The 19,888-nt window shown below is 47.9% G+C and overlaps 1 protein-coding gene across 5 annotated transcripts in view; it reads left to right on the top strand.

Moving 5' to 3' along the window:
- The window catches only part of NFX1 (nuclear transcription factor, X-box binding 1), an 82,262-nt gene extending 69,673 nt beyond the window's left edge, over positions 1 to 12,589 (top strand). For 3 of the 5 annotated variants that reach the window (XM_079926163.1, XM_079926160.1, XM_079926162.1), the window contains 5 exons: positions 4,243 to 4,341; positions 4,999 to 5,065; positions 6,167 to 6,312; positions 6,990 to 7,094; positions 8,314 to 9,245. In XM_079926163.1, the coding sequence (XP_079782289.1) occupies positions 4,243 to 4,341; positions 4,999 to 5,065; positions 6,167 to 6,312; positions 6,990 to 7,094; positions 8,314 to 8,386 (490 nt within the window). In that variant the 3' untranslated portion in view covers positions 8,387 to 9,245. The other 2 variants (XR_013829040.1, XM_079926161.1) reach the window with 2 other exon arrangements.
- The last annotated feature ends 7,299 nt before the right edge of the window (positions 12,590 to 19,888 follow it).

Genomic DNA, 19,888 nt, shown 5'->3' with positions numbered 1-19,888 from the left:
TTGTAGATGTATAACTGGATATCATTGAGCTTCTAATTTATATTTGTCTGATGACTGGTGAGGTTGAACACCTTTTCATATGTTTGTTGGCCATTTGGATATCCTCTTTTGTGAAGTACCTATTCAGGTCTTTGCTTATTTTTTTAATTGTATCATCTGTCTTTTTCATATTGATTACTAGGAATTCTGTATATATTTTGGATATGAGTCCTTTGTTTTATATATTGTTTTCCTCACACTCCGTGCCTTCACTTTTCACTCTGTAACTGGTGTCTTGATAAACGGAAGTTTCTAATTTTAATGTAGTCCAGTTTATCAGTCTTTTCCTTAGTGAATAGTACTTTTTATGTCTTGTTTAAGAAATATTTACCTATCCTGAGGTCGTGATGATATTCTGTGTTATTATCTAGGAGCCTTATTTTACCTTGCATGTTTAGATCTACAGTTGACCTGGACCAATTTTTTTTTTTTTTTCTAAGAATGGTATAAGGAGGGTTCATGATTCCATACAAATATTCATTTGACCAACATCATTTATCAAGAAATCCTTTTCCCAGTGATCTGGGAAAGGTGGCAGTGCCACCTTTGTCTTAAATCAAGTATTCATATTGTGTATGGGTTACTTCTGAGCTCATTCTATTCCATTGCGCTTGTATCACATTATCTTAATTACTGTACCTTTATAACTAGTAGCATGTCTCTTCAAACATGGTCTTTCTCCAAGATTGTCTTGGCTGTTCTTGGCCATTTGCATGTCCATTTAAATTTTAGAAATAGCTTATCAATATTTGCAAAAAAAAAAAGAAAATACTGGGATTTTGATTGAGCTGGTATTTAATTTATAGTTCAGTTTGGAGAGATTTGAGATCTTTATAATATTGAGGCCTCTAATCCATGAGCAAAGTATATCCTTCTATTTAGTCATGTTTTCTCTCAATGATATTTTATAGTTTTCTTTATATAGATTTTGTACATTTTTCAGTAGATTTTAGTTCCTTGCTATTTGATGTATTTTGATGCTATTATAACTGGTATTTTTTCTTGTATCACTTTTAAAATTTAATTCTCTAATTGCTTGTTGCTGGCATATAGGAATACAGTTGATATTTGTTGACCTGTATTCACAACCTTGCTAAATTACTTATTTCTAACAGTTTAGCTTCTTTTAGATTTTGCATGTACACAATCATGTCCTCTTCTAATTTCTTTCTAATTCTTAACTTTTATCTTTTTCTTGCCTTATTGCACTGGCTAGGCCTCCAGTACAGTGTTTTTTTGTTTGTTTGTTTGTTAATTGATTGATTTTATTTATTTATTTTTTGGCCGCATTGGGTCTTCATTGCTGCGCGCAGGCTTTCTCTAGTTGTGGTGAGCGGGGGCTACTTTCATTGCGGTGCGCGGGCTTCTAATTGTGGTGGCTTCTCTTGTGGAGCATGGGCTCTAAGCATGTGGGCTTTAGTACTTGTGGCACGTGGGCTCAGTACTTGTGGCTCAGGGGCTCTAGAGCACAGGCTCAGTAGTTGCGGTGCACGGGCTTAGTTGCTCTGTGGCATGTGGGATCTTCCCGGACCAGGGCTCGAACCTGTGTTCCCTGCATTGGCAGGCAGATTCTTAACCACTGTGCCACCAGGGCCGTCCTCCAGTACAGTGTTGAATGAAGGGTGGTGATAATAGGCATTTCTAACTTATCTCCAGTCTCATAGGGAAAGTTTTAAGTATTTCACCACTATGTATGGTGTTTGCTGTAAGTTATTTGAATATACTCCTTATCAGATTAAGGGACATTTATTCAATGACTGGCAAACTTTCTTGTTCCAACAAAGATTAAAGGTATAGCTCTGTGAAAATATTAACATTTAGAGAATTTAGCTGAAGAGTATGTGGGCGTTCATTGTGATATTCTTGTAACTTATCTTTCTTTGAAAATTTTTCAAGATAAAAAGTTAAGCAGAAACAGACAAATGCAGACAAAGTGCAGTCTTGTTTTACCTAGAAGTTTGACCTTCAACAGTTGTTAACAATACCTCTTTAGGTGGCTAAATATATAGAAGATAATATGATGATTAATAGCACTGCCCAAATTTCCCTTGGTTTGACCCTTATGGTAACTTTGTAATAACTGCTATTCAAAACTCTTGTCCCTTAAGGACTGTAACATTGTTCTGCACTCCAAAATGTGAACTAAGAGTCCTAAATATTCAGAAATGCTGTAGTGAATACACAGAAGGTCTCAAAAACATGGAAATGCACCTTTGTTTAGTTGAGACAGTATTTCATGGTAGTTAGAGCCAGCCAGAGCTCTAGCTTAGATTGCCCAGATTTGAATCCTGGCTTCACAAATCAGTTAGCAATGTGACCATGGGCAAATCACATTCTTTCTCCAAGCCTTAATTTTCTTAAATATTTGGGGAAATGGTGACAATAATAGTACCTACCTCCCTGAGTTGTTATGAGGATTATACATTAAAATTAAGGAAGATATACATAAAACTCTTGGCACAAGCCTAAACCATAGTAGATGCTCGGCAAATGTCAGTTATTGATTAGAACTAGCTATTTCTGAAAGCCTTTTGAATTTCTCCTCGATCTTTGAATGATGACATAATGACCCTTTATGTAAGGATTCTTTCTTAAATACTCACAGACCTAAGGAAAAAAAAAATGTGAATTGAGAATACCATCTAAACTTGCAAATAGGGACCTCCCTGGTAGTCCTGTGGTTAAGAACCCGCCTTCCAATCCAGGGAACATGGGTTCAATCCCTGGTTGGGGAACTAAGATTCCCACACGCCGTGGGGCAACTAAACCCACATGCCGCAGCTAGAGAGAAGCCCGCGCACTGCAACTACTGAGCCCGTGTGCTTTGGAGCCCACGCACCACAGCTACTGAGCCCGCGTGCTCTGGAGCCTGTGTGCTGCAACTAGAGAGAAGCCAGCAACGAAGACCCAGCACAGCCAAAATAAAAAATAGATAGATAAATAAAGTTGCAAATATATGCTCCATTGCAAAAATGAAAAACTGGCTGGCCATATTCATCCCACAGACATGTTTTATTGGTGTTTGTGTTTGAATTAGTGGCCAACTAATCAAAACATCGAAATATCTCCCCCTTAGGAATTCTTAAAAATTTGAAAATTAAACCTTAAAAAATTAGAAAATCTAGCAACAGTAAACCAAATTCTTATGGGCATGAAGCATGTAAGAGACCCCTATCTCTGTGTAAAAGAAAACTGTACTAAGTGCTAAGCTCAATTTTATCTATCTTTAAAAATAAACAAACAAACAAAAAAACCCCGACATATATACCTGGATGTTGGTGAGGTGCCACGAAACTCACATACTGCTGGTCAAAACAGAAGCAGCACTGTGGAGCCCTTAGACCACGATATCAAGGGTCTGATGTCCATACCATTTAACCCAGTTATCCCACACCTTGGAAACATTTTCCAGAAAAATAATCTCAAAAGCTTTTTGTTCAGAGATATTGTGTTACTTATAATATTGAGAAGCTGGAGAACTGTTGAAGAAACCTAAATGGGATATAAAAAAAACTTTTTTAATAAATTTAAAAAAAATGAAAAAAGAAAAAGAGCAAAACAAGAAAAAACAAACAAAAGAAACCTAAATGGGGACTGTTTAAGTAAATTGGGGGATATATATAATTAGAAGATTATGCAGCTATTAATACAGGGAGTGTGAAAATCAAATAGTAATATGAGAAATGCTAATCATATAATAATAAGGTGAAAAAAGATTCAAAGTTTTATATACACTGATTGCAACTACTTAAAATTACAGAGGAAAAATCTGAAAGGAAATACATTAAAAGTAACGCAGAGCTTATGTTGTAAATGCAATTCTTTATTTTCTAAAGTGATATTAACTTTAATATTATCTGTCTATGTATCTGATGTTTAGGTGAAACCTCAAAGGAAGTCATCCCCCATTGACCATCCCCAGTGCTTTCCCTCCCTCAGCCTTCTCTTCACCTAACAATCTAAGTCCCCAGTGTCAGCCTACAGCTTGCTCAGAACCATCTAGATCTGTCTTATTTTTTTTGTTCTTTGAAGACAATTCAATATCTTGTCCCAAGTTGTTCTTATTCTCCTTAATAATTAGGTTTATTGAAATGAGATCATTAATGTATAAAGAATTTAGGACCTGGGGGGCACTCTGTTACTATGAGATAGTTTTCCTCCCCCTCCTTTCCTTTCATTTACTTACTTCTCTCTCACTTTCAGGCGGTTAGCAGAGGCATTTCATATCAGTGATGATTCTGATCCTTTCAACGTACGTTCTTCAGGGTCAAAATTCAGTGACAGTTTGAAAGAAGATGCTAGGTATGTAAGTTGTTACCTACTTTCTTAATTGTGGCTTACCAGAGTGATCTTTTAAGATGTAGTAACTAATATGCAGTCCTCTGTGATTGAGCCACTTTATATATCTATAAGGGATTATATGATATTTAATAAAAATCCTTCTCTTGGTCTCTCAGAACTGTCCCATTGAAGAATTGAACTTGGGGAGAAAGAGTGTGTGTGTGTGTGTGTGTGTGTGGGGGAGAAAGAGTGTGTGTGTGTGTGTGTGTGTGTGTGTGTGTGTGTGTGTGTTTGGGCCCTGTGGTGGGAGTCGGGGCCCCCCAAGGGCTGGACTAGCCTGAATTGAAGGATCTCTGGTTACATTCCACCTCTGTGTGCCCAGGTCTTAATCACATGGGTGGTCCTCACTTGGGTGGTAAAAAGTCTCATTTTCCTCCAGTCTCCTGGCCTTCTGGTGGCTAGTTCTCCTTCCATCTTCCCTTTTCTCATATTTGATTTCTTACTTTCTCTTCCTTTGTTCCATCACATTCAACCTTCTGTTATCTGACAGTTCCTGACCTCTGCAGGTTTTCTGCCCACATTGTCCACTGCCTGCACTTTACAGGCAGAGGGTGGGTAGAAGGGATTCTCAGAAGATCAGAAACAAATGAAATTAACTGTGGTTATTTCTCATTTCAGGAAGGACTTAAAGTTTGTCAGTGACATTGAGAAGGAAATGGAAGCCCTTGTGGAGGCCGTGAATAAGGTTGAAGTCAAAACATCCAGCTGTACATGTCTCTAAGGCCAGCTTGATAAAAAAGTCAAGTCCCAGAAACACTGTCGGTATAAAGTAGTTACAGGAAAAAGTCACAGCTGCCTTGAGGATCCTTATCTTTCCCAAAAGCCCATCCATTATAACATCCATGGAAACCCTGTCCTGGTTCAGAAAAGATACCTGCAATAATATTAAATGTAAATAAAAATCCTAGCTCTGTGCCTAAGAATGGGTGAAGAAACTCTGGACGAAGGAGATTCAGTAGGGATACTTAGGAAGACATGCTCGGTCCTCAGATCTCTGAAGGGCTGTTGTATAATGGGACACACTGGTTCTTAGTGCCCCAAAGGCAGGAGAGAAACCGTTGGGCGAGGATGAAAAGTTGAATGGGTAGTGGCACAGACTCCTTTAAGAGAGTGAAGCTGTCCTGGAGGCAGCCAGCCCCTCGGTGGCTCCCTCTTCATTCAGGGGCCTGTGGGTGAGGGCAAGGTGGCTACTTTAGCTCCACATCTTGTGAAGATGGGTTTCCTTCCCGCCATCCCCTCATCCCCTTCCTTTCTGTTCCCACTTCCCAGCAGGATACTAACACAGAGGAGAAAATGGGACCATTGTTCCCCTCCTAATTAGGAAGCCTGAGCAAATGTATTTCTGTGCTTGCGTGTCTGTATCTGTACACTCGTGATTTTTAGCGTAGAATGTACTTTTTATAGGAAGTGAGATTTTCTTGTTTATAAGTCTTCAATTTATTTAGTCATTTCTTGGGAACATCACTCACTCCCCAGTTACGGGCCCCACAGGAGGAACCATTGCACTGTCCGTGTAAGTCTCAGTTTACTTGCCTTCTGTTCCTCTAACCCCGGCCAACTGCTACCCTGTGGCTCACAGAGGAGATGAAGGAAGTGCATCAGCCCTCATCCTCCCACAGCCTCAGCTTGCTTAGCAGTCAGTGAAATGCTGTGTGCTGTGGGCCTCCAAAACTCAGCTGTCTCTTTATTGACCCAGGCTGTTCTGGGATGGTGGGAAGGACCTCTGTGGACATATCCTGTTTTCAAGATGATTTTTATCAATCAGTCATCTTTTCCCTCAATACAGGGAAAGAATAGTAAGAAGAGCCACTGCTTCCCTCCCATGAACAGAGACCACCGCCGGATCATCCACGACCTGGCCCAGGTGTACGGCCTGGAGAGCGTGAGCTATGACAGTGAACCGAAGCGCAACGTCGTGGTCACTGCGGTCAGGTGGGTGAATCCTGCCATTACAGAAGGAACTGCTCGGTGGAGCAAGCTGGACCTGGGAAACAGGGCTGGCCAATATTTGCTTTCCTTACTTCCTTCCTTGGAAGATGAGGTGGAAAGTCTGCCTCTGGGCCAGCCATTCTGACTGATCTAAAGGTCCAAACCAGAAAGTAAAGCCCATGCTTCAGTCCTCAGGCCAGACACACCTAAAGGATACAATCCACGTCAGACCCTGAGGGCCTGGAGTGGGTACCTGCCCATCACATCTGTCCCTTTTTCCCTTGTGTCCTCCTTGCATGATGGAAACAGGAAGAATGCTGACCTGTGACTCAAGGCATCCTCTGTAAACAGTGTTTGCCATTAGAGGAAACCAAGACAGTAGTGTGGGCCAGGAGGGGACAGTAGGACCTAAGATCACTGTCAGAACCAGGGGGAGTCGGAAGAACCTCCCAACAAAGAAAACTCAAGTGTGAGATGAGAGGAAGCAGGTAGCAGGCCCAGCAGAGGTGGGTGAAAGGGACAAGGGTTAAACAAAGTTGATCATGCCTGAGAGGAGACGGGTCATATCAGAGAGTGCTCCGCAGCGTCACAGTGAAAGTCTCGGACTGGATTTCCAGCTGTCTGCCTCTCTCCACAGACAGTTCTAACTTTTCAATGCTTTGTGTTTTTACTTTTATCAGAGGGAAGTCTATATGTCCTCCTACCACGCTGACAGGTGTACTTGAAAAGGAGATACAGTCACGGCCTCCACCACCGATTCCTCATCACAGACATCAGACAGACAAGTAAGGGTTCTTCAGCTGCTTTCCAAAGAGCCCTGTCTGTTCAGAGAAGCCAGCAGGGGCTGAACTGCCCTGGGCTGCACCAGCCATTGGCGGCCTCCTTGGGCCTGGCTTTGGGGTGCTGTGTTCAGATATATAAGGTTTGACTGAGATGTCAGACACATATGTTCATTCCAGAGGGGTCCCAAGTCTGATGTTTGTAATGCCCACTTCCCCTCCAGGGAGCACAGTCACTGGCCATAATTTCCACAGTGTAGGTGGTGACACTGGGAAATGGATTCAGTCTGTCACACCGGATGATTTAGGAACATCATGTGGTCCACAACAGTTACTCTGGAGATGGAAGTGGGATTCTAGCGGGGAGCTGACAGTGAAGGGGGGAACATTCATGTTTTGCTCTGTCTACTTATATATGGTTTGAAGCATTTTTACAACAAAAACATATGTTTGTGATTTAAGGAGAAAAGAAAACCACATTGGCAAGCAGCAAATCTGGCAGGTGTTTTCTCAGACAGGAGCAGAGAGGGTCTTCATCCCTCCTTCCTTTCCTCTCCCTTCCCAGGAGGGGGCCAGCTGCCCTGCTGTGACAAGGCCACACTGCTGGAAGTTGCTGGGAAACACAGTGGGGTCCCTCCTCCTGTTCTGGCCTTCCACACAGAAGCCTAGGAGTACCTCCTACACAGAACCTCTGGGTAGGGAAGTTTGCAAGGTCACCATGAGCGTCCTAGCCATCTGTGTTCCCCTGGAACTGGACGGGACAACTAGGTGTTGCCCATTGGGCACAGCCTCAGCCAGGAGCACCTGGGGCCGTGTAGCTCCCCAGCACCAGCCCTGCTCTAGCCCTGGAAGCAGGCAGCCTGGACTCCCAGCAGCACAAGCTGCGTTTCCTCATGTTACTCCACAGCTGTGTCCAGTACCACCTGGGGGACGTAAAGTTACGGGCCTGTTTATGACATGCTATCTTTTTTTTTCCTTTGCTTGCTGTATTTTTTTTTGTAAGACTTAATTGTGGAAAATTTTTAGAGTAGAGAGAATGGTATTAATATATTAATATAAACCCCTGTGTGCCCGTCACCAAATTTCAACAGTTACCAGCTCATGTGGACCCCACTGTCTTATCAAAGCTTCACACATGGTAAACCAGCTGATCCTGAACTTTCCAAGACCTGAATCTGTTTCCCCCAAGCAAGAAAAGATTGATCATTCTGTGTTTGCTTTTCAGGAATCTTGGGAGCAGTAATTTACAGAAAATAGCCAAGGAGCCAGTAATTGACTACTTTGATGTCCAGGACTGAGGCGATCAAGATGCACTTAGAAAAAAGAATGATTAGGTGGGGTGGAGACTCGTTTGCCAGCAGATTGATCATGTTTGTTCCCAACTGCCTGGTGGACTCAGAGCTCACATACTGTCTTGAACTGATACATCCAAAGCATGAGTGTGTCAGAAATCCCCGTGTCCTCTCTTCTGTCTGTATAAAGTATTTCAGTATGTCTCTCACTGGACGGTCACTAGTGATTCAGTCGTATTTGCAGAGGCTCCTCACACCACCACCGTGATCGCCCTGATGGTTGGGGGAATATGGGGCTTGATTTAGTCAAACCAGAATTTTAGCCTGAAAATGTCACTTAGTCATGGTCTCAGTTGTCCCAGTTATCCATCCTCCTCCTGAAAATGCCTGCAGCATCAGGTGCACCTCGTTTTTTTAATCCGAAGTGATCGCTATCTTTGGAAAGACATAGGCTAACTTCTCAATCCAAAATGCCAAACACTGAATTGGTACACCACAGCTGGAATCACACATGTGGTTAAACCCAGCTGTCTTAGCTGAGTCTTTTGTCAAAAATTCTTGTAGGCCTACCTAGCTGAACTTATTTTAGTGGTCCTCAGTACCATCAGTTCCAGACCTAGGAGAAGGGTCGGGTGACTTTACAGAATTCCATCTTCTGGAGTCCGGGGGAGGGCCTCTCATAGCACATCGCTGAGCCTGTGTGGTGACAGACAGGTTAGCCTATCCATTGTGGTGGTGGAGGACGTAGAGCAGCTCCTCCTTCTCCCAGGTTCACACTGCAGCCTCTGTGTACTGACCAGTGCAGCCCTAACCCCTTCTCTCTGGTTGAGAAAGAGTCTCTGGGACACTTACCTTTCCTCTGTTGCTTTCTCCCAGGCCTGCAGCAGCCGTATTGGCTTTCCCTGTCTCTGAGCTCTGGACCTCTGTTTGAATATTCAAAAAACCATGTGGACAGTCCAGGGCTTATGCCAGCAGCCCACTGGAGGCATTCTTCAGGCTCCTTTTAAGGCAGGTACATCAATAGTTACATTAGTTTGGCTCTCTGCATTGGCACTTCTCCAGCATGGAGGCCAGACTTCCAACAACTTCCTTCTGCTCCAGAGCAAGCCACAAGCCCCAGAGCAACAGAAGGAGAATTGAGAAGTGACATCACAAGCCTGGCACTTAATTTTACTAGGAAGAGCAGGGCTGCCCTTTGGTCCTGACCCAGATGATCTGCCTTGAAGGACATGATGTACAGCAATGGGAACAGGTGACTGGAGGGCAGAGACAAAACCACCTCTATCTGAGCCCGTTTAGTAGAAGGTCAGTGGCACCACACCCAACAGGAAGCTCATGAGCATCTGTTGCTTCTTTCAAGCAGTGAGTTCAGTGGGTGAACTGTACATTGAGAGCATCTCAAAATCAGCAGGAAGCAGGAGACCTGATCTCAGATTCCAGCTCTGCCACGTAACAGCTTGCTGCTGCCTGGTGGAGTGGAGATATCACCTAACTCACCAGGGTTGTGAGGATTAAATGAGATAACGTACATGGAGGTGCCTGGTCTGTTATAGGTGCTGAAAGTTTAGAGTAGCTGGAAAATATATAGGCATCTTCTTTCTACATAATGCCAGCCAAGTGAAAAATTAGAATGCTAAGCAGGCCACTTCTGGTGAATACTTGCATCCTACCCATGCCAGCATGTGCTAGGGCTGTGGGAAATGGACATGGCCTGTTCTTTTACAGTTAGTAATCCAGTGGGGGACACATACCTGAACAAATAAAATGAAATTGTTTGGACTGGCACAAATAGGTCATTAGTCTGTTTATTAAAAGCTGAAGGGCTATACCAAGATTTTTTTGTGGCATGCTAGGAACGGATTAGCCCTCATGCTTAGGGGAAGGACCCCTGGATGGGGAACAAAAACAGAAGGAAGCATTTGAGCTGAGTCTTGAGATGGTAGACTGCCATTTGGAGGAGAGAGGCATGCTGAGTAAAGGTAAAAGGCATGAGACAAGCCCAGGGCTGTGGTTTGTGGGAGATTTGAGGAAGGATTAGTTGTCCAGAGTGGGCAGACAACTGGAGAGACAGTTGTTAAGCTGGAGAGGTAGACAGGGGTCAGTTTGTAGAGAGCCACAGGGAGCCACTGAAGGATCCTAAGCAGAGAGCAGCATGGCTGGATTGATGACCTAGGACAGGAGTTGGCAAAGGTTTTCTGTAAAGGGCCAGATACTTTAGACTTTATGTTGTGGCTACCCAACTCTGCCACCGTCGTGTGAACACAGCCCCAGACAGTACATGAGGGGATGAGCATGACTCTGTTGTAATAACATTTTATAGACACCAAATCGGAATTTCATAGAATTTTTACATGTCTCAAAATAATAATTTTATTTTTTCCAACCTTTTAGAAATTAAAAAAAAAAAATTCTTAGCTTGTGGGTTGTTCAAAAACAGGCTAGATTTGGCCATGACCTTAGTTTGCCCACCCTGTTCCTAGAGCTGTTACTCAGGCAGAGTGTGTAAAAGGGATTGGAGGGCTAACTTTGAGGCAAGAGACCCAGCCAAGAGCTGCCAGAGTGATCCAAGTGAGAGGAAGAGGGTGGTGGGAGTTGGTGCTGCAAAGAGGGAAGAGGTTCAGGAGATCCAGGAGGTAGGCTAGGCTGCCGGGTTCAGCAGGGAGCTACTCCCCTTGGATCACCAAAGGGACCTCAGACCCCTCAGCGAGGGGAAGCTGTTTCTCATGTGTTTGGTGGATTCTTCACTAAGCAGTGGCCTTAGACAAAATTTTACCCATCAAAGTAAATTACATTTAGTGTGGGCTAAAGGGAAAGACACCTCCACCCCTTACATGGAGGGAGCCAGTGGGCATCAGGACCCTACTTTTGCTCCCTAAGAATCTGGTGGTATCTTCCCACCCCTCCAGCCCCACAGTCTCCTCCAACAGGAGTTTCTTCATGGGGCCAGAGCTTTCCAGAGGCCAAGTTCTTAACTCTGGCATTCCCTCTGGCTTGTCTAGCAGGGCTGGCTCCTCTCAACAGCAGTACAGTCTGGCGTGTGGTGGAAGGTTGTGTGCGGGAAGGAGATGAAAGCAGCCCTCCTAATTGCAGGGTCTGTGTGAAGCCGCTCTGGATCCTGTCCTGGACAGGGCCTGGCCAGGCCGCGGAAGAGGCCAGGGGAGGGGAAGAAGGAATGTCAGTCTTGTGGGGGAGGTGCAGAGTCTCAAACAGTGGATCCTGAAGTTTAGGGAGTCCTTCCCATGTGGTGCCGGCCTTGCTTCATGCCTGAGAGCCTGGAGATTTTGTTCTCTAAGGAAAACCTGCCGGTGTGCCTCCTCTTCCAGAACTGGGGAGGGATGGCCAGGCCAGGCCAGAGCTCCTTCCCCTTCACAGACCTGCCTTCTTCATCGGTCCCCTCACTCACACACCTGCCACAGCCATCGGGAAAGTTCTACCTCCCAAACTCCCCACATGGCCTCAGCACAGGTGTCCCATACCATCTCCCGTGGCCTTTGAGAGCTCACAGATTCCCCAGGGCATTCTCTAAGCCAGACCAACCCCAGTCTAGAAAGGCCCAGCCAGAATGGACAGGGCTCTAAGGGCTGTGTGTCAGGCCTGAATTGGAATCCAGGCCTTGGGTTTCCCAACCTAGGCCAGGAGGGGCTGCGTCCTCAGGAAAGGGGGAGCTGTCTTCCCCACACGGTTCCCTTGGAGTCCTTCCCAGTGGCTTAGGCTGCCCTCAGCCCCAGGTTTCATGCACACAGCCTCTTGGGAGACCCTGCTGCAGAGAACCCGGCTGAACTGCTGGGACCCCCGATTGGCTGCCTCAGCTTGCTCTGTGCCTGAGCAGTTTGCTTCCAGTGTCCGGGCATTGATTTTCCCACCTGTCAGCTGGGTGATAGTTCCTGCCTCCTGCCCCGAGCCTTTGGGAGGGTAGTGGGTAGGGAGGGTCTCCCAGTGTCATGTGGCATCTCAGCATGGTCAAGCCTCTGGATCCTGTCCCAGGACTGTCTCTCAGGGCGTAGGGAGGGAAGGAACAGAGCAGTCGTGAAGCTGCTCTGGCAAGGGCTGGGACGTTCAGTCACCTGCCCCCTTACCCCCGGCCCGCCCCCCGCCTACCCCAAGCCTGCCACATGGGTGAGGGAGTCAGGGGTCTTCACCTACCCACACTTTCCCAAGAATTTCTAATAGAAGAATAGCTTCTAACAGCTTTTGAGCACTTTTGATACACCAAGCACTGTGCTCATCTCTTTTACTCCTCAAAGCCCCATAAAGTATGTATCCTTATTTTCCCAATGAGGAAACTGAAGGTTGGAGAAGTTAGATCACTTGCCCAAGACCACTCAGTGAATTGGGGATCTGAAATTCCTACCAGGTCTGACCCCAAAACCTGTGTCCTCCCCACTCCACGGGCAGAGCAGTGGGAGCTCACACAGCTCATCCTGGAGTCGCTAAGACTGCGTGGCCCAGCAGGTCAGGACAAGTGGGAGGGAAGCTTATACCATGTCCCAATGTAGAGAATACCCCCAGAAGATGAGTCCTTTTCCTACGGTGGCCACGAGGGGGCAGTGTGTATCCCCAAACCAGGAGCCTGGGAATGGGGGGAGGGAAGTACTTACACTTTGCCTCAGGGAAGCACTCTTTAAAACTTTTTAGATGAGTTTATAACCAATATCTTTTAAGCTTATCACCTTTTCATCTCTTTTTTTCATACTGTTTTTTCTCTTCTTATTGATAGACACAGTATAGGCACAGGAGGATAAACATCCCAGGCAGAGGGAGCAGCCGTGGCGAAGGCTCAGTGGTAGAAACATGCCATGCACCTTCAAGGAACAGCAAAGCCACCAGGCCAAAAGGTGAATAAAGGAGAGAGTAGCAGGGGCCTTGAGGTCATTGGAAGGCTTCGGGCGGAGGAGTGAATGATAAGATCTGGCTCAATTTTGGAAAGGATCATCCCAGCTGCTGTATTGAGACTAGACTGTAGGGCTGAGTCAGAGCAAGCGGAGAGGCTGGGAGAGCAGTCAGAAGACCACTGCTGTAATGCTGAGAGGTGGTTGGATTCTAGATAGAATTTGCAGATAACACCTATAGGATTTGCTGGCAGCTGGGATGTGGAGTGTGAGAGGAGCAGAAATGACTTCAAGGTTTTGGGCCTGAGCAAGGGGAAGATTGAATTTGCCATTTACTGGGATAGGAGAGGGTGTGGGAGGAGCAGGCTTGCAGGATGAGAATCTGTCCAGTAGGCGGTTGTCTGTGGGAGTCTGAAGCCTGGAGACAGGATTGAGCTGGAGATCTCATTTGGGGAGCTGTTGGCATATAATGGTATTTAAAGGGTGGTGATTTCACCAGCCTTCCAGCAGGCTGGCCATTTTGGGAGGGAGGGTGAAAGAGAAGAGGTCCAAGGATTTTGCCCTGGGCACTCTGTCATCCAGAGGGCAGGGATCTGAGGACAGGGCAGGAATCAGAAATTGCCAGAGCCAGAGCTGGGGCCTGAAGCTGCAGGACTCAGTGATACGGGGAAGTGCTGTGGAGTGAGGGTCTCTAGGGCTTTTTTCCACATTGCCCAGGAGGGCATGAGCTTCCCTCACTTGCCCTGACCGTCTGAACCACCTGAGGGAAGGAACCAGCCCCAAGGCACAGGTCAGTTAAGGCCCCAGAGTGTTCGGGCTCCCGGGGCCCAGGGAGATCATGGGCCTTGGCTGCTTCCTCCTCTTTAGCCGTCTCTAAAACGTGGGTGCTCCCCAGGTCTCCATCGTTTCTCCCTGGGCACCTCATCCAACTGCAAGCCTTCAGCTACCACCCTGGGCTTCAAAGCGCTTTCTCTATCCCAGGCCCTTGCCTTTCCCACGATGTCCCACAAGTCCCTCTAATTCAGCACATCCAACCTCTAGACTGTCTCCTGTGTCTCCAACCAGTCTCCCCCATCCAGTCTCCCCTGCCCTGGCACTGGGCCTCCGTTAGGAATTTATCTTCGGTCTAATGTCCCCTGACCTGGGGCCAGAGGCCAGGGCATAGGTGGAGGAATGTGGCGGGGCAGTGAGGGCAGGAACACATTCTTGCTGGCCCTGGCAGGGCTGTTCCAGGGGCCTGTTGGAACCCTCATCTGAGGAATCCTCTTTATCAGCCAACAAGGGTTTTGTTGGGTCCCTGGAGGACTCAAAGGCTCAGCCCCAGACTTATGACCTTATCTGTGTGCCTGGGTGTACCTAGCTCTGAACCATGTGTCTCATCTCTCAGCCTCTGAGCTCCATCACTCACTCAGTCCCCCAACTGAGCCCAGAGCATCCCCTGCACACACCCTCCAGCACCTCCCCCCACCACCTTGGCTCCTGAACACAGACCCAAGGGGAGACCGTGAACTCTGGTAAACTTGTTCCATCATAGTGGAATGCTGATGGCAAAACTGAAACCTGAAGCACCTCATTTCTCTGGGCCATGTGACCCCCATTTTGCAGATGAGGAAACTGAGGTCCAGAGAGGTTCAATTAACCTGTCAGAGCTAGGTAGGGAGCACTTAAGTGTTTGGGCTTTTTTGTTTATTTAGAGATTTTGTTTTTGTTTTTTAATGTTTTACTGTTATTTTAACTGTACCTGTATGTTTTATACATACATTTACAGAATATATTTCACAATTTAAAGACCAAACAAAACCCGGCAGAGATCATATCAACAAAGGACTGGAATCCCTCCTCTGTACCCCTTACTGAGCCAGCCTCCCCAGCTCCCAGATTCCTTGGGTGTCAGGTGGGCGTGGTGACATGAGGACCACGAGACGGTGTAGAGTGATAACAGCACGCACCCTCCCCATGTGCCAGGCATAACTCATTTCATCATCCCAGCAGCCCTGGGGGGTGGGAGCTATTATTCTCCTGTCCTGCCTAAGGTCATACAGCTAGTGAGTGGCAGAGCAGGTATTTGGATCTGGGCCGGGTGGCCTCATTGTGCTCTTAGGTGCCACGGTTATGAGCCCTGCAGCACATGGGAGGGTGGGGTCACACCTGTTCCCACTCTGGGTTAAGCACAGGGGTGGGTGCAGAGCCAAGCTCAGGCTGCATGGCTCTAAGTGGCCACAGCCTTCTCCCTCTGAGGGTGCCAACACCAAGGTCCAGCCCGAGATGGCTTCTCCCACCTCTTCTGGGGCTGCAAGACCTCATCTGAAGGAGGGACAATGAGACCAGCCAGACCGAGGTGCTGCCTGTGTGTGTCTATCCCTCGGAGGCCCTGAGTGGGGGAGCAGCAGGCTGGACAGGGAGTTAGGGGCTCTTCCCAAGGCCAGGACCACTGAGCTGAGGACCCAACCTTCATCGGCAAAGCCCTGGAGGGGCTTGGCCTGGGCCTGGGGGGTCATTCTTGTCCCATCCCTGTCCCCATCTCAAACATGGCCTCACCTGGCATAGGGGCAAGGGACAGTAATGGGATCATGACATGAGGCTTCGAAGTGCTGGAAGAAGTCAGAGCTGAGAGGCTCCCCAGACACCAACAGATCCAAGCCTCATTGTACAGACAGGGAAACTGAGGCCCAGAGAAGGGAAGGGTCCTGTCTGGGTCACACAGCCAGTCCATGCTGGTCTGGGACTAGGAGAGTGGGAGAGGAGCCAGAGCTCCTATAGCTCACATCCCAGCCTGGCCTCCTGAGCTGCACAAATGTCCCTCCTGAGTCCAGCCAGGGAGTGGTTACAGGAGGGACTGTGTGTGTGAGCAGAACTCAGATCAGGGACCCGTTAGGCGCCATGACACCCGCCCCACCTCCTCCCTCCCTCCCTCCCTCCCTTCTTTCCTTCCCTCCTGCAGTGGCACCTCCCTCTCTCCTCCAGAGACCTCCCTTACCTCTGCCCCAAGCCTTGGCCTCACCTCTCCACAGGGTTGGTCTGGGTTCACCCTACCCCACACACACACACTCCTCTGGCCTTGTCTTCTTCCACTCCCCCACTCTTTCCATTCCAGCAATGGTCCTTCCATGCTCAAACCTCAGATTCCTTGCACTGGCTATTCCCTCAGTCTGGCATGCTCGTCCCCCATATGTCCACATGGCTCACTGCCTCACCCCCTTCAGTTCTTTACTCATTTACCTCCTCAGCCCTCCAGTCTTCACTCCTACACACAATTCCTATCCTCGTTTCCCGCTTTTCCTGCTTAGTGTGTATCACAAACACACCACATGTTTTGCACAGAATGTCAGCTCCGTGAGAACAAGGACATTTTCCATCTTAATTGTGCCTACATCCTCGGCTCTGGAACGGTGTCTGGCACGTTTGTAGGCTGTCAACCTAAGTCTGCCAAGAGAACAAAAGGGGTGTGTGCCCTGTGCACAGAAGTGCTCTGTGACCAGGGCCAGAGTTCATCTGAGCCTGACACTGGGATCAGCATCTGCAGGAGGTTATGGGCAATGGGCCTAGTATAGATCTGTAGCAGAGCAGTGGACAGTAGGAGGGGTTCTGGACAGACTCCCCCTGGCTGGCCTGCCTCCAAAGCCACCTCCCGGGAACATGAGGATGCCAGAAGCCTGAAATGGTCAGTGGGGCAGAGGAGGGTAGGAACCAGAACCCTCATCTGTGACTGAGGCCTTAGGGTCACACTGCTCTGGAACACCAGGAATGAGAGTGGCCACCCACCCTGTGTTCACAGGGTCACTGAGGCTGAGAGGGGAAGAGACCCATCCAAGGTCACGGAGGGAGGCAGCTGGCTGGCATTTCCAGCTGTGGGCCCCTCCCTAGCCACTCCCAGCCCTGGTTCCCTGGCTCAGCTCCTCCCACCGTGGGATGTCAGACACACTCAAGTCTCTCCTTCCTCCCTGCACCCCCAGCCCCCTAATCTCAGTGGGTCCCGTACCTGTCACTCTTCCCACCACCTGTTTTCATGCTATTCCTATTTCTTCTTCGTCTTTTAGAATACATGATACCTATGAATGAATATATATCACAGTTGTATGTTATAAGCACAATCATATAATAAACCGAAAAATTTACCCCAACTCCAGAACTAGGAAATTATTAATAGCTTGCGCCCATGCTCCTCCCCATCTTATCAGCCATCTCTGTCTCCATGGAGGAAGCATCCCTTCTTTTTTTTTTTAAGTAGTTTTATCACATACGTGCACCCAAAGAATATATTCCTTTTTGGTTGGTTTTTTTTTTTTTTTTTACTATTTGTTTGGTTGTGCCAGGTCTTAGTTGCAGCAGGCGGGCTCCGTAGATGCAGCTCACCAGCTCCTTAGTTGCAGCAAGCATGTGGGATCTAGTTCCCTGAACAGGGATCAAACCCAGGCCCCCTGCATTGGGAGTGCGGAATCTTATCCACTGCGCCACCAGGGAAGTCCCGTTTTTTTGCTTGTTTTTTAATGGTATAAGGTGTCGTACTCCCTTGCTCTTTATGCCTCCAAACTTTCCCCGTGTTGTTGCAGGTAGCTGTTGTGCCTTAGTTTTCACTGATGTATCGTATTCCACTATATGTGACTAGACTGCAATGTATCTGTTCCTCTGTTGATGGACATCTGGGATGTTTCCAGTGTCCCCTGACCACCCAGCTTGTGCCCCTCGTCAACCAAACCTCTTGAGAGGCCCACTCCACCTCACAGCTGCCTCTTGGCTGTGCTCCCAGGACCCTGCTCACTGACCCTTCTTTCACCCTTCCTCGGCCCCAGCTGTATCCACACAACCACAGTTTCCCCAATCTCTGCTTCAACTCTCTTCTGAGCTCCAGACCACACAAAAGGCATAATGGTTTATTGAGCACTTACTCTGTGCCAACCACTATCCTCAGCATTGTACATATTTTATTTCATTGAATATTCACATCAACACAAATGGCAGGTAATATTATTAGACCCATTTTACAAATGAGAAAACCGAGGCCCAGAGAGGCTGAGTAACTTGCCCAAGACTACACACCTTGTTTTTTTTTGTTTGTTTTTTTGCGGTACGCAGGCCTGTCACTGTTGTGGCCTCTCCCGTTGCGGAGCACAGGCTCTGGACGCGCAGGCTCAGCGGCCATGACTCACGGGCCCAGCCGCTCCGCGGCATGTGGGATCTTCACGGACCGGGGCACGAACCCGTGTCCCCTGCGTCAGCAGGCGGACTCTCAACCACTGAGCCACCAGGGAAGCCCAAGCCTACACACCTCTTGCCCAAGTCCGATAGGCACCTCAAAGTCAATGTGTCCACGATATAATTTATCATCTTCCTCTTCAAACCATTTCCTCTCCCACACCCCACGCTCAGTGGGGACATCTCCAACACCCGGGCCCAAGCCAGAAACTGGAAGTGAGCCCTGGCCCCCGCCTCTTCCTCACCCACTCCTTCCTCCAGTCCAAGCCCAGGTTCTGCAGGTTTTACCTCCTTGGTATTAGGTGAATCCCTTCTCTCCTCTCCGCCCACCAGCGCTGATCTGTTAGCTGCCCTGCCACTCCTCTGGAGCAGCCTCACACCACACTCCCTTGCAGGCCCCAGTCTCCCTGTTTTCCAGCATCCTGCACACTGCAGCTCAGGTGGGTTTTCTAAACCTCGTCTCGCCATGCCCACACTTCCAGAAGAAAGCTCAGCCTCCTCTGCCCGCTGTCTCCTCCTACCTTAAAGTGTGGCAACCAGCCCCAGGAAGGACACCCCCCAGCCCCCATTCTGCTCTGTCTCCTCCTGAGGCTGGCCTACGAGCCCCCTCTGCACCACTTAGCTCCTTCCTTATGATTGCCTGTCCCCAGTAGGTGCTGCCCCCCTCAAAGGCAGAGACCCAGCCTCATCCCCAGGGCCTGCACCCAGGAGGAACTCCATGATTGTTGGAAGGCTAAATGCACGAGCAGTGACAGGAGCCATGGGTGATGCTGCCCTCTGAGTCCCAGAACACAGAGGATTCCACCGGGCCCCAGGGTCAGTGGACTCTGGCTGCCCCACCGCCACCCAACCTCTGCACCTGTCCCCCTGCACCCCACGAGACCATTTCCTGTGCCCTTTGGAAGGATTTTCCTCTCCGCATCTTCCTTTCCAACTCTGGAGCTCCTTCCTGTGGGAGAGCTCTGGCCTCAGGAAGAAGGAAGAGGAGCCCAGTCTCTTACCTCCTTTCAGTCTTCATCAGGCGTTTTCAAGGGTGGGGGAGACTTTGCTCCCATGGGAGAAAAAATGGATCCTTGGAAGGGAGAGATTTTTTAAATCTTACTTTTTTTTGTATAAAGCAAAGGTATGTGTACAGTACATAAACAGATATACAGTGTATCTGTGGTATTTAAAATACTGTGTGATTAAGGAAAAAATGTCTAAAAGGCTCCTGAGGGGGCGATAATGAAAACAAGGTTGAGAACTCTGACCTACACACTTGGGACGTGACTTGCCTGGTCCGAGAACTGGCCAGAACTGAGGGAGAGTGCAGAGTCCTATCCCAGGGCACTCAAGGTATATCCAGAACTGACCCCCACCTGCTAGCTGGTGTCCCTTCCCCCAAGCTATCCCCTTCTACCCTGTGCCTGAAAGTCCACTGTTCTGTGTCCGGTGTTCTGTGATCTGATCCTGTTCTTACCGAGGCCACAGGTTGTCCCTTCCACTT

Source organism: Stenella coeruleoalba (genome assembly GCF_951394435.1).
Source record: "Stenella coeruleoalba genome assembly, chromosome: 7".
Classification (NCBI taxonomy): Eukaryota; Metazoa; Chordata; class Mammalia; order Artiodactyla; family Delphinidae; genus Stenella; species Stenella coeruleoalba.
The sequence above is the reverse complement of the archived record's forward strand: the minus strand, read 5'-3'. Positions and strand labels throughout refer to the sequence as shown.